Genomic DNA, 14,144 nt, shown 5'->3' on the forward strand with positions numbered 1-14,144 from the left:
TGAGATCAGTGGTCTCCTTCGCTGAGGGCAACTTGTGTAAGGCAATGAAATGGGCTGCCTTGGAGAACCGATCAACGACCACCAGGATAGTGGTAAGCCCTTGGGATGGAGGTAACCCTGTGATAAATAGTCTATGGACAGGTGGGACCAGGGCCGGCTGGGGATGGGCAGAGGTTGGAGCAACCCAGCCGGTCGCTGTCGTGAGGACTTGCTTGGGCACAGGTGGAACAGGCTGCAACAAAGGATCTCACATCCTCAATCATGTTGAGCCACCAGAATTTCCGCCTCAGGAACTCCAGTGTCCGATTAACCCCTGGATGCCCAGTTAATTTAGAGGAGTGTCCCAATTGTAGTACTCAAGAACGGGCTGATCACAGAACATAAAGTCTGTTAGTGGGACACACGCCGGGCTCAGGTTCTCGGGTCTGGGCTTGTCGTACTGTGGTCTCTATACTCCATTACACGGGAGCCACAATCCTGGAGCTGGGGATGATGGGTTCAGAGTCCCTCTCCCGTGTTGGCGGGACAGGGCATCTGCTTTCTGATTCTTCTATCCCTGGCGATAGGCTAAAGAACCTCCTGGCTTCTTGAATGGAGACCAAGTTCTAATGGTCCGTCCAGATCACGAAAGGATTAAGTGCCCCCTCCAACTAGTGTCTCCACCCCTCAAGGGCCCACTTGACTGCCAAGAGCTCCCATTTGCCTACATTGTAGTTGCGTTCCTGCTGGCGAGAACCGCTTGGAAAGCCTCGGGGGTCCAGCCAAAACGGGTCTGGGACTTGCGGGTTAGGGCAGAGGCGATGCCACCGCACCAAAGTTCTGTATAAAACGGCTGTAAAAATTGGCAAACCCGAGGAACTGCTGGACTTGTTTGAGTGAGGCGGGACGGGGCCAGTCAGTGACCACCCTAACTTTAACAGGATCCATTTGGATGTCGGCGGTAGAGATAATGTGACCAAGGAAAGAGACTGGGGATACATGGAACTCACACTTCTCAATCTTGACATATAGTTGACTCTGCAGGAGCCATATCAGGACATGACGGAAGTGCAGGATGTGTTCCGGAAGGGTCTTGGAGAAGATCTGGATGTCATCGAGGTAAACAAAGATGTACCGATTCAACATATCCCTAAGAGTGTCATTGACCAATGCTTGGAAGACTGCCGGTGAGTTCAATAATCCGAATGGCATGACTAAATACTCATAGTGGCCACTCCGGGTGTTAAAGGCAATCTTCCATTCATCTCCCTCCCTGATTCTCACCAGATTATAAGCGTTGCGGAGGTCCAGTTTGGTGAAGAATTGTGCCCCCTAGGCCAGCTCCAAGGTGCCGGACATCAGGGGTAGGGGGTAACGGTTCTTAACCGTGATCCTGTTCAGCCCTCGGTAGTCGATGCAGGGACGCAGACCTCCATCCTTCTTTCCCACGAAAAAGAAACCTGAACCAGCTGAGGATATTGAGGAGTAAATGCAAAAAAATCGAAAAACCTGTTTTCACTTTGACATTATGTGGTATTGTGTGTAGATTACTGAGTAAAAAAAAAAAATCTCCATTTTAGAACAAGGCTGTAACATTACAAAATGTGGAAAAGGTCAAGGGGTCTGAATACTTTCCGAATGCACTGTGTGTATGCTATCTTGACCATGCACGCTTTAAATGAGTTCATAAGAAGAAACTTTAAGCTATTTACTGTATTACAAAAGTCATTTTGAATTGTGTTTGGTTGACAACGGAACGAAATATCAATATTTAAAGGTAATATATCTACTGCTTCGATAGTTCCATCTGAGCCGCTGGCTTAATCCCATTCTTTAACATTTATCTTTGGTTGATTTGGAGACATGAATCCAACATATGATTTGATAACTTGCCAACAAGTTAATAGGCTATTTATTGTATTTCCAAACTGATATTGAAATGTCTTTGGTTGTCAGGTCCCGTGTGGCTCAGTTGGTAGAGCATGGTGTTTGCGACGCCAGGGTTGTGGGTTTGATTCCCACGGGGGACCAGTACGGAGAAAAAATATATGAAATGTTTGCATTCACTGTAAGTCGCTGTGGATAAGAGCATCTGCTAAAATGTAAATGTAAAAAATGTCAATGCAACCAAATATCAGCATTTGAAGGAGATGTAATCTTCTGCTTGGATAGATCAAATTAAACTTTAAATACACTTGATTTAATTTAGTCCATTCTTTAACTGAGATTTCTGATTGAAATGGAGACATCAACTATACATTTGTAGATAAACTAGAATCAAAGCCAGAGTAAGTCAGTGGCACAGATGGAACTATCCAAGCAGAAGATACATCTCTTTCAAACAGAGGTGACATGCCCATAGGGGGAGTGCATGATGCCCATGCCTTCAAATGTTGATATTTGGTTGCATTGACAACCAAACACTATTCAATATCACTAAATATCATTCAATTTGAAATCAACCAGAGCTTGAAACCCTAGGCCTATTGTATTGTATATGTTTAGTTAAATTCTGGGTTGAATTGAAACAATAGCTGTGGATGGGAGACCAAAAGGTAGCCGTAGATAGATAAATTCTCCAAAGGAGAACAATACGTTGACACGTTACATTTAAACAACGTTGATTTTACCAGTTTGTGCCCAGTGAGTGGTCTCTGTTCCACTCCGTTGGTGGAGTTTATCAGAAACTTCCTTCACCATGGAGTGGCTACTTTAAACAATCAAAGAAATGTGACCTAAAATCTGTTGTAATGATCTCTATCTGCCTGACAGAAGAGTGAACTTTTGACATTTCCTTTCCTCTTTATATTAATACATTTTACTGCCAATCTCTGAAAGGGATTGCCTAGTGTATAGAAAGTGAGTCCAATATGAAACATTACACAGTCGCTTTACGTACACTTATATAGTATAAAACTCCCCTAACCCTTCTGGTTCAGGTCCTCGGGGAGGATGTAGGGCTTTAAACAGTATCTGGACAATAGATAGAGCTGAACTCAGTCCTCCATTGCCCCTTCCCTTCCCACTTGGAAAAACATGTAAAAACACGTAACGTAAAAACACCCAGCCGATGGCTCATTCATGATACAGGTATGAGTCTGAGGAAGCCACAGCAGCAGCAACCCAGTCAGAGGCGTAAATCATTATTATGTGCATCCTAAATGGTACCATATTCCCTATATACAGGTATAGGATCTTAATTTGACCTCTCTACCATCTGTTCGCTCCTCAATTCATGCACCTTGGTTGGAAAGCGAGGTAGCAGCAGTGATCCATTCTCTCCTTTGATCGCACTGTTGCAGGATAACTTCCTGCAATTCAGGGAATGTAAAACTTGTAGTGCATTTGAGGTTAAAAAAGCCTTGTTTGACATTAAATGAAAAATTTTGTTGGGGGACCTTCAGTGTAACGTGGCTCATTTAGCGAACATCGCTAGAATATGTTGATTATTAAAGACACATAGGGAGTTGTTTTAAATAAAAAAATATTATTAATAGTTGGGCATTTGAACAGAACACACACCGTGACTAATATGTAACCTATTTAAATATATTACAGGTCTGGACATCAATGACAGAACGAATGGGAATCAAAACAAATCGTTATGGCCGGTGAGAGAGCGCAACATTCTCTCCCAGTCCACTGCAGATGTAGGCTACACAAACCAACCAGACTGCGAGACAGACAGACAGACTCCCCTGCACTGTTTCCGTGACATGCCCAATTCGAGTCTGGGTGACGTATCTCCGTTAGTGATGTGACGTTGCGGGGCTCTAGATGTAGTGGTTTCTAGCTGCATCTTGTTGACGGTCGGTATTACAGAGGAGAACCGAGAGAAGAGGAGCCGAAACGACCTCATTCAGGCAAGTCTTTTTAATCGGGTTTCTGTACGTCCTTACTTGCGTCTATGTACATGATGAAATGGGTAATGTTATGTATCGGGTGTTGGATTATTTGACGGTTTACCGAAATGGAGGCATGCTTTGAGGGTTTAACAAGCGTTCTCTAATTGTTAACTAGCCTAGGCTAGTTTGCTATGGCTTCACACAGCGCAGGGTGTGTAACAGTGGTGGCTATGCTAACCTAACCTGGCTAATCCGTTTGCCCAGCTCGGATATAACGTACATTTTTGTAGCTAAAGCAATGCTAATTCGAGCTATCGAATTGTCTTACTCTGTTTTCTGTTACGCGGTCCTCAGATGTGTTGCCATAATTGTAACGTTATTGGTTTCCTTACATATAATACTCAATATATTCGCTATTGTGTGTTGTATTTCCTTAAAGACAAGTATTTATCGAGGTGTAAAATACACCACACAGCCGCCTTTGCCAGCTAATTCTCATGTCGGCTAAACTTGCTGCTACAAGCCGGGTATTTGGTTATACGTTCAGCTAATGTTAGCTGGCAATTGTAGGCAGCTAACTAGGTCGATAGACAGTCGAGTCGCAGACGGTGGTTTAGCCAGTGAACGTCATTATCAGTGCTGTCTGCATACCAGTGCCATCGTGGCGAGCCAGAGGGAAGGGGCGGGAGGAATGGAACAGAGCGCAAGCTGTGCGCGGTGTCCTTGCTAGCTACGAAGAAGAGGGTGACACTGCGCGACATGGAGAAAAAAAACACCCATGGAATCTCAACGATTTTTTTTTTTTGGGGGGGGAGAAATAGTTAGATTTGTTCGAATATTAATATTGTCTAAAAACCTTTCTTATCCGAAACTATATTATTTTGTTGCGTGGGAAAAATGTCAGTTTTGGTTGTAAATCCACGCAGGAATCACGGGTGGTGAAGCTTGCATCGCCGCATACCTCCTTGCATTGGTAGTAATGTAATTATGACCATACTGCGACCAAAGCCTGCTCTGTGGTCCGACTTTTTGTACCCCGATAGTGCTAGCTTTTGGTGGAAAGATCTGGCGGCGGTGTACTTACTGTAGTTACTGCATGGAGGTCAGTGCTGGTTCTGGTATAATCTAGCTAACGCGTTAGTGTTGTTGCTGTAGTCCGCACACAGCTACATTTGAACTGCCTAAACGCATGTACAGTCTCTTCAGTTGTTTATATATATATATATATATATATATATATATATACACATCACACACACACACATTTAACCCCATTTTTGTATTTGGCAGCCGATTTTAAATGGATGATATTGCAGTATAAAATACATTGGTCACCCACAAGCATAATACGATTGTAGCTTTATTGGAGGGTGGTTGTTTACACCGCCCAATGTTGAGGGTTTCCAGTGAAATGTTGTAGCCACATATGTAAAATTGGATTACAATACAATTTACTGTTATTAAATCCGTCGTTTATAGATGTAGCTAGGTATGAACAGTTTTATTATTTGAATTGATGCAGTGTAAATGCAGCTAGATGCCGGGGCATAGGGAAAATACCTCGTTAAACATCCATTGAATGTCACGCTGTGTGTTTCGATAACTATTGAACCGGTTGAATGACAGCCTTTTATACTCTTTAATCAATTGTTTTCACATAGTTGATGGGGTCAGCGTGGGGTTACCAGCAGAGCAGACGTTGGCTTGAGGAAAGCAGGACAACTGGTGGGGTTGGGGAGGCTGGCTATTTGGTCAATTTAGAGCCATTTGGACAAATTGTTAATTTGATTACCTAGGCTACACCAAGTGTGAACTTTTTTTGTCACAGTATCTAGTGACTGAAAGAAGGCCAGAGAGAATTGCTACATACTAGTGTTGTCTGGCCACCTGGTTGGTTTTACTTGACAAAACTAGCACTTTCTGTTGGCAATGAAATGGTGTGGTGGGTGAAAACTTGTCATTGCCCCATGGGGTTCAATGACAAGGGCTGAATGGGCAGATGTTTGGGTGGTGAGGTATGGTAATAGCCATTTGGCCCCCAATGGGTCTATTGAGCCACTCAACCCCCAACCAGGATAGCCTCCATAAAACATGTAAACACCTTCAACGCTATTTTATTGTCAGAGAAAAACACATCAGATGGGATGGTCTTCTACTTAGACAAATCCTTTCAGTTGACATGAAAAAGGCTACATGCAGGCTAAACATAGTTAGAGTTTTACCTGGGAGGAAAAAAATTCAAATGTTCACCCTTCGGTTTGTGTTAACGCCTGAACCATTCCACTCCCCCACTGCCCCACCTCTCATCCCCTACAGGAAGCAGACATACAGACAACAATCTGAACAGAAACACAGCAGTCTCCACCATGTACCTTTCTGAACACCAGCAGATGTGGAACATTTGAAAGGAGAATAAAACAAGCTAACAACACCCACATTAACTCAAAGGGTTCTATAAATCCAAGTGAAGGTGGACCTCTATCAACGGACCTCTATCAACGCCGACATGGCCAGTACTCAGACGAGTCTGAAAACCTCATTCAAAGACCTGACCTCGTTCAAGGGCAACATGAAGCGGCTGTACCGAGAGAGGCTAGAGGACGCGCCCATCAAGAAGAGGCTGATGGCTGAGATGAACCTGAAGCGACGCAGCCTAGACACCCTGCCCCAGACCCCCAAGGTGAAGAGGGAGGCTGGGGAGGAGCACACCCAGCACCGGGAGGCAGATAGAGGCATGGATAGATCCATAGAGATGGACAGTAGAGGGGAGCTCCAGGTATGTGGAGCCAAGGCTCTGGATCTCAGTCCTGGGCTGAAACACACACTGGCTGCCTTCACCCTCAGCAGCCAAAGCTCTCTGGGGGGCCCAGCAGCCTTCTCCGCCCGCTCCGGCCACGAAGCCTCCCCCGAGGTCAGCCCTGATTCCTGCCCCAGCATGGCCCCTCTACCCTCCCCACCAGTCCTAGGAGGTGGACCCCTCTTGGTGCCCAGCGACAGCTCCACAGAGTTAAGCCACTCCCTTCTAGAGGGTGAATCCATCTCCTGCTTTGCTGTCGGTGGGGAGAAACGCCTCTGCCTTCCCCAGGTGCTCAACTCGGTGCTCCGCGACTTCTCCTTGCAGCAGATCAACGCGGTGTGCGATGAGCTCTATGTGTACTGCTCGCGCTGCGATGGTGAACAGCTCCACATCCTCAAGGTGCTGGGTATTTTACCCTTCAACGCCCCGTCTTGCGGCCTCATCACCCTTACTGACGCCCAGCGCCTCTGCAACGCCTTGCTCCGCCCGGGGGCTGCCCTGCCCTCTCACCCCAGCACCAAACGGCCCGGCCAGGGGCTCCTTAAGGAGACAGAGTCTAGCTTCCAGGTGGAGCACCAGTGTCTAGGGAAATGCCAGGGTCTGTTTGTACCCCAGTTCTACACACAGCCCGAGGCGCCCTGTGTTCAGTGTGTGGAGTGCCAGCTGCTTTTCTCACCGCAGAAGTTTGTGATGCACTCACACAAGTCCCCGGACAAGAGGACCTGTCACTGGGGCTTTGACTCGGCCAAGTGGCCGTGCTACCTGCAGCTGGGGAGGAAGTATCTGGGAACGCCTGAGGAGCCGCAGCTCAAACTGCTGCTAGAGGACATGAAGGACAAGTTCCACTACAACAGGACCACTGACAAAGTAAGCACTGATTCTCTTATTGTGTGTCAGACTTTTTAAAATTTTGTTAGTTCGTTTGGTTGCACTGTCGATACAACTACCAATAAATGGTATCTATTGAGTCTCTAGAAGCCAGCCCCAACTTTGGGTTTCATTAGGTGTGTGTGTGTACGTGTGTGTGTGTACGTGTGTGTGTGTGTGTGTAAGACAGGGGACAGGTGTCACCCCTCCTGCTGGCTGTAGTGTAATCGATCCGAGCATTTCGCTGCACCTGCGATAACATATGCAAATTCGTGTACGTGATCAATAAACTGATTTTGAGGAGGGGCGGACAGGGTGACCACTGACCAGCTGGTCTCTCTCTCGGTTGGTCCCAGTGTGTGTGTGTGTGTGTGTGTGTGTCACGGGGAAGGGCATCATTTGTCTTCCAGGTCAGCTGGAGGTCACTAGAACCATCACTAGACAATAGGCCACAACACTAACTGGACTAGTGGACTCTCTCACAGACCTCTGGGCTTGAATGGATGGGCTGACAATTTACATCCATTGCATCCACCCCGCTACACCATTCCATATTTAAATGACTTTTTAAGTATTTTGAAGTAATTTAGTTAATTGATACTTTTAGGGATGGTTTCAAAAATATATTATAATATATATTTATATTTGACCGATATCTGATATTTTCCTTGCCAAAAAACTATACCGATACCCAATATATAAAATTTTAGCTGCCTTTTTAAGCTGCTAAAAGGCAGTTGGTACAGTTAAATAGTTAACACACACACATGAACGCAGCGGTCTAAGGCACTACAGTCCCTACAGTCCCTGGTTCGAATCCAGGCTGTATCACATCCGGCCGTGATTGGGAGTCCCATAGGGCAGCGCACAATTGGCCCAGGATCGTCCGGGTAGTCATTGTAAATAAGAATTTGTTCTTAACCTACTTGCCTAGTTAAATAAAGGTTACACACACACACGCCACACTGACCAAAAAGTTATTTTGTTGGCATTTACGTATGTCCCCATTACCAGTAAAACATAATCAAAACCTATTTCTTTCAGTTATTTGCTGTTTCATTGTTCAGTTGTTTCATTCTCAACCAGGATTTCTATGGAACGCCATTTGGGTCTTTGCATGTCAAAAAAGATACAAATAACACTATTTGACGTGTCAAATAAGCCTGTTGACCCATCAGGACCTGAATATGACTGCATGTCACATAATAATTTAACGTGTTCATACATTTTTTACATAGTGTAATAACTATCACTCGCATTTCATATGTTACACGAATTCATCGATACATATGCTGGTAAAGTTGTCTCGCGCACCTACAGTGCTAGTCATAAAAAAAAGCTAGCTAGCTCATGGATGCAAACAATGTTCTTCCCCAAAAACATATCCAAAACGACATAATCTGTTTCAGTAGCTATAGTTAGCTAGCTAACTATTTAGTTAGGTGTCATCATCTAAAATAACCCTAATTTATAAGACAGTTATTTGATTAATGGTGGTCAGACCCATCTATGTGAAGCTAGTCACAATAAGGATTAGCCGCAATAGTGGACTTTGCGGTTAGCCTTCAAAATTAAAGTATGGCATAATTATATTTCTATTCATTTGCATCACTGTCAATGACATACTTTTTTTATTTTGAATGCGACCCACAAATTCCACTATTGTGCCTAATCCTTATTGTGGCTAGCTTCACAACAGATAACCCAGTCGGGTCGAGCCTCACTAGCCAGATGAAGCTAGCTGGCTGCTTATAACGTTAGCTTTGGGAAACCGGGTTAAGTGGCTAGCTATTTATTTTCATGAACTGAAGTTCAATTTCAATAGGTGAACAACAAGTGGCAACTTAGCTAATACTTACTCACAAGGGTTCCTAAATCATTGCTAAGAATAATGAAAATGACTGCAGTTTCTACTGGTCATTGTTGTCAGGCTGGCTGTATTGGTGCTAGCTAGGTACCAAGCTAAAGCTAGCTACCCCAGAAGTTGCGGTCGAACAAATTATGCTTTATTACCAACGCGGTATTGTAAACTCATCGTTCTTGGCCAGTGTTTGCTTGTTTGCAGACTTTTTTGTACAGCTTTGACACTGCTACTGTATTTTTTTTGATACGCAAAGACCCAAACAGCGTTTCATAGTATGTATGTCATTAGGCTAATAGCAGTGATGCTATTACTGTGTAACTCAGGTAGGGCAACATCGGAAAAATAGCGCACTTAGTAGTGTCTACCGATGCTCGTCCAGTTGGCGAAAGCAAACATCACCCGCGACAGAGAACAGTTGATTGTCAAGGGGATGAATTCCATTATCTCGGCTTTAATGGATTTTGCCTTTGAGTTGTCTCACTGAAATGTTCTTACTCTTTCAAATGACTGCTCGATTTGTTGACTGCTCGATCCACACAGCAGACATTGTGGGCTAGGTTAGGAATGCTGTGTTGCACGTGTAGCGCAACATTTTACGTGGTGTCATTGCACGGTAGCTTTGACATCGGTTTTTAACATCGGCGTTGAACTAGACATCTGGCCGATACCGATGTTTGCATTTTTAGCTAATATCGGCCGATTCCCATATGTCATAAATTTCTGAAATATCATGATATGAAATTTAGGCCATATTACCCAGCACTACCCTAAACTAAGAAGCATTTTCAAATTTATGACAGTATTTTATGTTTTTGAGTAATAAAAATTCTAAATATGAGTTGTTCAGTACCCTAGAGTGGCAACACCTACATTATAAGTGATTTCAATACGGCTTGCTCCATTCTGATTGTTTTATACTGTTCAATCTAACCTCAACCCCCTAAAAAAAATCAGCATTTTCCATACATTTCTGCATTTCCTGCGCTTTTTTAATAATTTCCACAGTGTGCCACGTTGGGCTACATAATGGAATGCGCAAACAATCTAGGCCTAGTTTATTGGTGAACTGTTGGAATCATGGACATACAAGGATTCTTGTAATTCAATAGTTGGAATATAGTGGACAGCACTTTGAATACATTGTTGTTTGACATGACACGACAAATTAATAAGCCAGGAAGGAATTATTGTGACAGGGTAGTGTTGGTCAGTGTTTCCCAGGGGATCCTATACGATGTTACATTATGTTTTCTCGTGTAACTAGCTAGCTCTCTGGCTACCATATTCATGCTAAGCCTATTCCTTTCTGATTTAGAAGATACCGTTGTACAAAGCACATGCTGATCTAGGCCTACACTAGAACTGGTATCCGGCTCTGACTCTGAATACATTTAGCTAGTGATTAGCATTAGCGGCTAAGATGACTAAAATAAATGATGTGCTAAGAAAAGACAAACTAGCTGTTTGCAGACAAACAAACTAATAGTGTAATTATATAACGCTTGAAAGCAGCATCCATGTCACCAACATGTTGACCATACAGACTGCGGATTGAACGGCAATTGAAGTGTTCGTGACTTCGTGGTCGAGTAACAACATGCTGTCCTTGAGTGACGGGGCAGGGCTTGGTGTGGGAACCGGCATGCTATATCCGGGATCCTTGGTCTCTACCCTAACCTTAAACCTTTACCATAACCCTTACCCTACCTTAACCCTTTTAAATGTAAACTTCAATGGGGTAGGGACGTCCCAAGGATCCCAGATAGCAAGGACCAAAGCAGCATACAGGAGGACAGGGAGAGAGATGACTTGCATGTAGCAAACGGAGTAAACTATAAAAACGGACATTACACTCGCCGGAGTTGCGTTTCACATTTAACAAACCAAACATTGAATTACTGTTATATGGTAAATTAAAAAACCAAATCCGTTTGTGCATCAATACCAGTAGTGGTGTAACGGTACACTTATTGTTGTTGAACCATTCGGTACTGGGACATCGGTTCGGTTCGCACTGTGAACCCGAATTAATATATCAAATAACCCCGCAGTGGGAGATGAGAAGTACCGTGCTACAGACAAGCCGCCTTTATGACAGTCACACAAGTGACTTGTAACTACAGTAACTGTTGGCATTTAATTTACCCCTGTAACCGAACCGTGACCCCAAACCGCAATACATACCGAACCGTGGGTTTGGTGAACCTTTTACACCCCTAAATACCGGTGTGTGTGTGTGTGTGTGTGTGTGTATATATAGAAACAATACGGTATACCGCCCAACCCTAGTTTAGGGCCCTATAAAATGTTTAATTATTTTGGACTGATTACGGTTTTCCCCGGTTTTTGCTCTCAAAACCACACATTTTTAATGTATCATTAGCATCATCGCAAGCGGCTGCACAAAGTTGACATTCCTGTTCCATTTCAGAAAGTTGCAGGAAAATACGAATCACTGGTTCATTTTGTTTATATCTTATGATTATCTTGGGGAAATGATCTTGTGGTGGCAAGTAGCCTAGTGGTTAGAGCGTTGGGCCAGTAACCGAAACGTTGCTAGATCGAATCCCTCAGTTGACAAGGTAAAAATCTGTTGTTCTGCCCCTGAACAAGGCAGTTAACCCACAGTTCCTAGGCTGTCATTGTAAATAAGAATTTGTTCTTCACTGACTTGTCTAGTTAAATAAAGGTTAATTATTAAAAAAACATTATTTTTTTATAAGTTCATTGCATTTAAGTTTATTTCATATAGTTCAATACATTTTTTTCTATTGTTGAATTATGTTTTAATGTCTTCGCAACGGGGGCTAGGCTTAAGATGTTTCCGGGAAACCATCCTTTGATCTTTTTTTTGTACCACTGAGCTGGAAGTGTACAGAAACAGGCAACCCAAGCCCTTGCATGGGGGAATGCCCATGTTGCATCACCACCACCACCACCACCAGTGCTTTCCACTAAAGACCAGAACCCAAGGGAGGCTTCTACAGAGCAGAGGGGGTTTTGATGTTTTTTTTTCTTTCCGCCATTCTTACAAAAAAGAAAGTGACAGTGGGAGAGAGAGCAGTGCACAGGCCGGGACCTATAGAAATGTCAGACACCCTGAAGAAGGCACAGGGATGCCGAAACATTGGTGTTTTACCCAATAAATTACTGGGAGTTTATACATATATATATAGAGTGTGCGGTGACTCTTGTTTTTGTAGCTGAAAACACGAAAAGCTATAGATTGGTTCCCTTCCATTGACTGGTTCACATCCATGTCTCATGTTTTCTTCTTGACCAAACCGGACTATTATGTGCGTCCCAAATGGCACTCTATTCTCTATATAGTGCACTACTTTTGACCACGGCCCATAAGTCTGGTCAAAAGTAGCACGCTATCTATGGAATAGGGTGCCATTTTGGACGCAGGCTCAGTTTAGTATTGCTGAGATAAACACCGACTTTAATTGGTGTTTTCTAGGCCAAGTAATTTGTGCCAGGCGGCTACAGTGAAGACATTATGGGTTAAATAAGTGACACTGGACTCGGAGCAGACAGGCTTTAGTTTCTGTGTGTGTGTGTGTGCAGACAGGTGTGAGAACACTACCTGCTGTACAGTCATTTGGCACTCCCTGTCCACTGTGTTTGTGTCTGGCAGAAAGAGAGAGAAAGAGCGTGAGGTGAGAGAGAAGCCCCAGCCTCTTCCTCCCTGTGTGTTTGACGTGTGTGCGTGATTCTGCCGGAAATACTGTCTGGTGTCTAGTCTAGTGCCCAAACCACATTCCTACCCCCCTCCCCTTCTCTCTCTCCCTCTCCTCGGCTTGCCTCACTTTCGTCTGAGAGAGTCAGACAGATCGACCTGGAGCCACTCAGTCACACAGACACATCTCCACTGCAGAGCAGACTAATCACACACACGCACACCTACCTTATGGTGTATCATGTAGCTTACCGCTGAAGGTGTACGGTGACTGGTGAGGTAAGCCTGTCACATGCTATCCAGTCAGCGGTTCGTGCATATATTATGATGAGATTTTGTGATGTTTTTGTTAGTTTAGGTGTTTGGCTGTGTTTTTTTGTGGCTGTTCGCTAGGGCCTGGACGATACCAGTATCGTGAGACTCGTGGCAAGGAAACAAAATCCAAAGCAGATTTAACTTCTTGAATGAATCATAAATAATGAGTGAGAAAGTTTGAGGCATAAATATCCCCCCCCTCCAAAAAAATGCTAACCTCCCCTGTTATTGTAATGGTGAGAGGTTAGCATGTCTTGGGGGTATGATATAAAATGCTAACCTCTCCTGTTATTGTAATGGTGAGAGGTTAGCATGTCTTGGGGGTATGATATAAAATGCTAACCTCTCCTGTTATTGTAATGGTGAGAGGTTAACATGTCTTGGGGGTATGATATAAAATGCTAACCTCCCCTGTTATTGTAATGGTGAGAGGTTAGCATGTCTTGGGGGTATGGTATAAAATGCTAACCTCTCCTGTTATTGTAATGGTGAGAGGTTAGCATGTCTTGGGGGTATGATATAAAATGCTAACCTCCCCTGTTATTGTAATGGTGAGAGGTTAGCATGTCTTGGGTGTATGATATAAAATGCTAACCTCCCCTGTTATTGTAATGGTGCGAGGTTAGCATGTGATATTTGTGCGTCTGTAACTTTCTCACTCATTTACATTTAACATTTACATTTAAGTCATTTAGCAGACGCTCTTATCCAGAGCGACTTACATTATTCACGATTCATTCAGGACTTACCGTAATCCTGGTAACATCCAGATTAATGTAAAAGTGTTTAGAAACA

At 43.8% G+C, this 14,144-nt stretch overlaps 1 protein-coding gene across 1 annotated transcript in view; it reads left to right on the forward strand.

The window, feature by feature from the left end:
- Nucleotides 1-3,714: 3,714 nt before the first annotated feature.
- Nucleotides 3,715-14,144, forward strand: part of skila (SKI-like proto-oncogene a) — a gene marked incomplete in the record, with an annotated part of 37,976 nt that continues 27,546 nt past the window's right edge. Inside the window, 2 exon segments of the mRNA XM_029724788.1 lie at nucleotides 3,715-3,842; nucleotides 6,141-7,488. Coding sequence (XP_029580648.1) covers nucleotides 6,331-7,488 — 1,158 coding nt within the window.

This window comes from Salmo trutta, chromosome 31, assembly GCF_901001165.1.
Source record: "Salmo trutta chromosome 31, fSalTru1.1, whole genome shotgun sequence".
Classification (NCBI taxonomy): Eukaryota; Metazoa; Chordata; class Actinopteri; order Salmoniformes; family Salmonidae; genus Salmo; species Salmo trutta.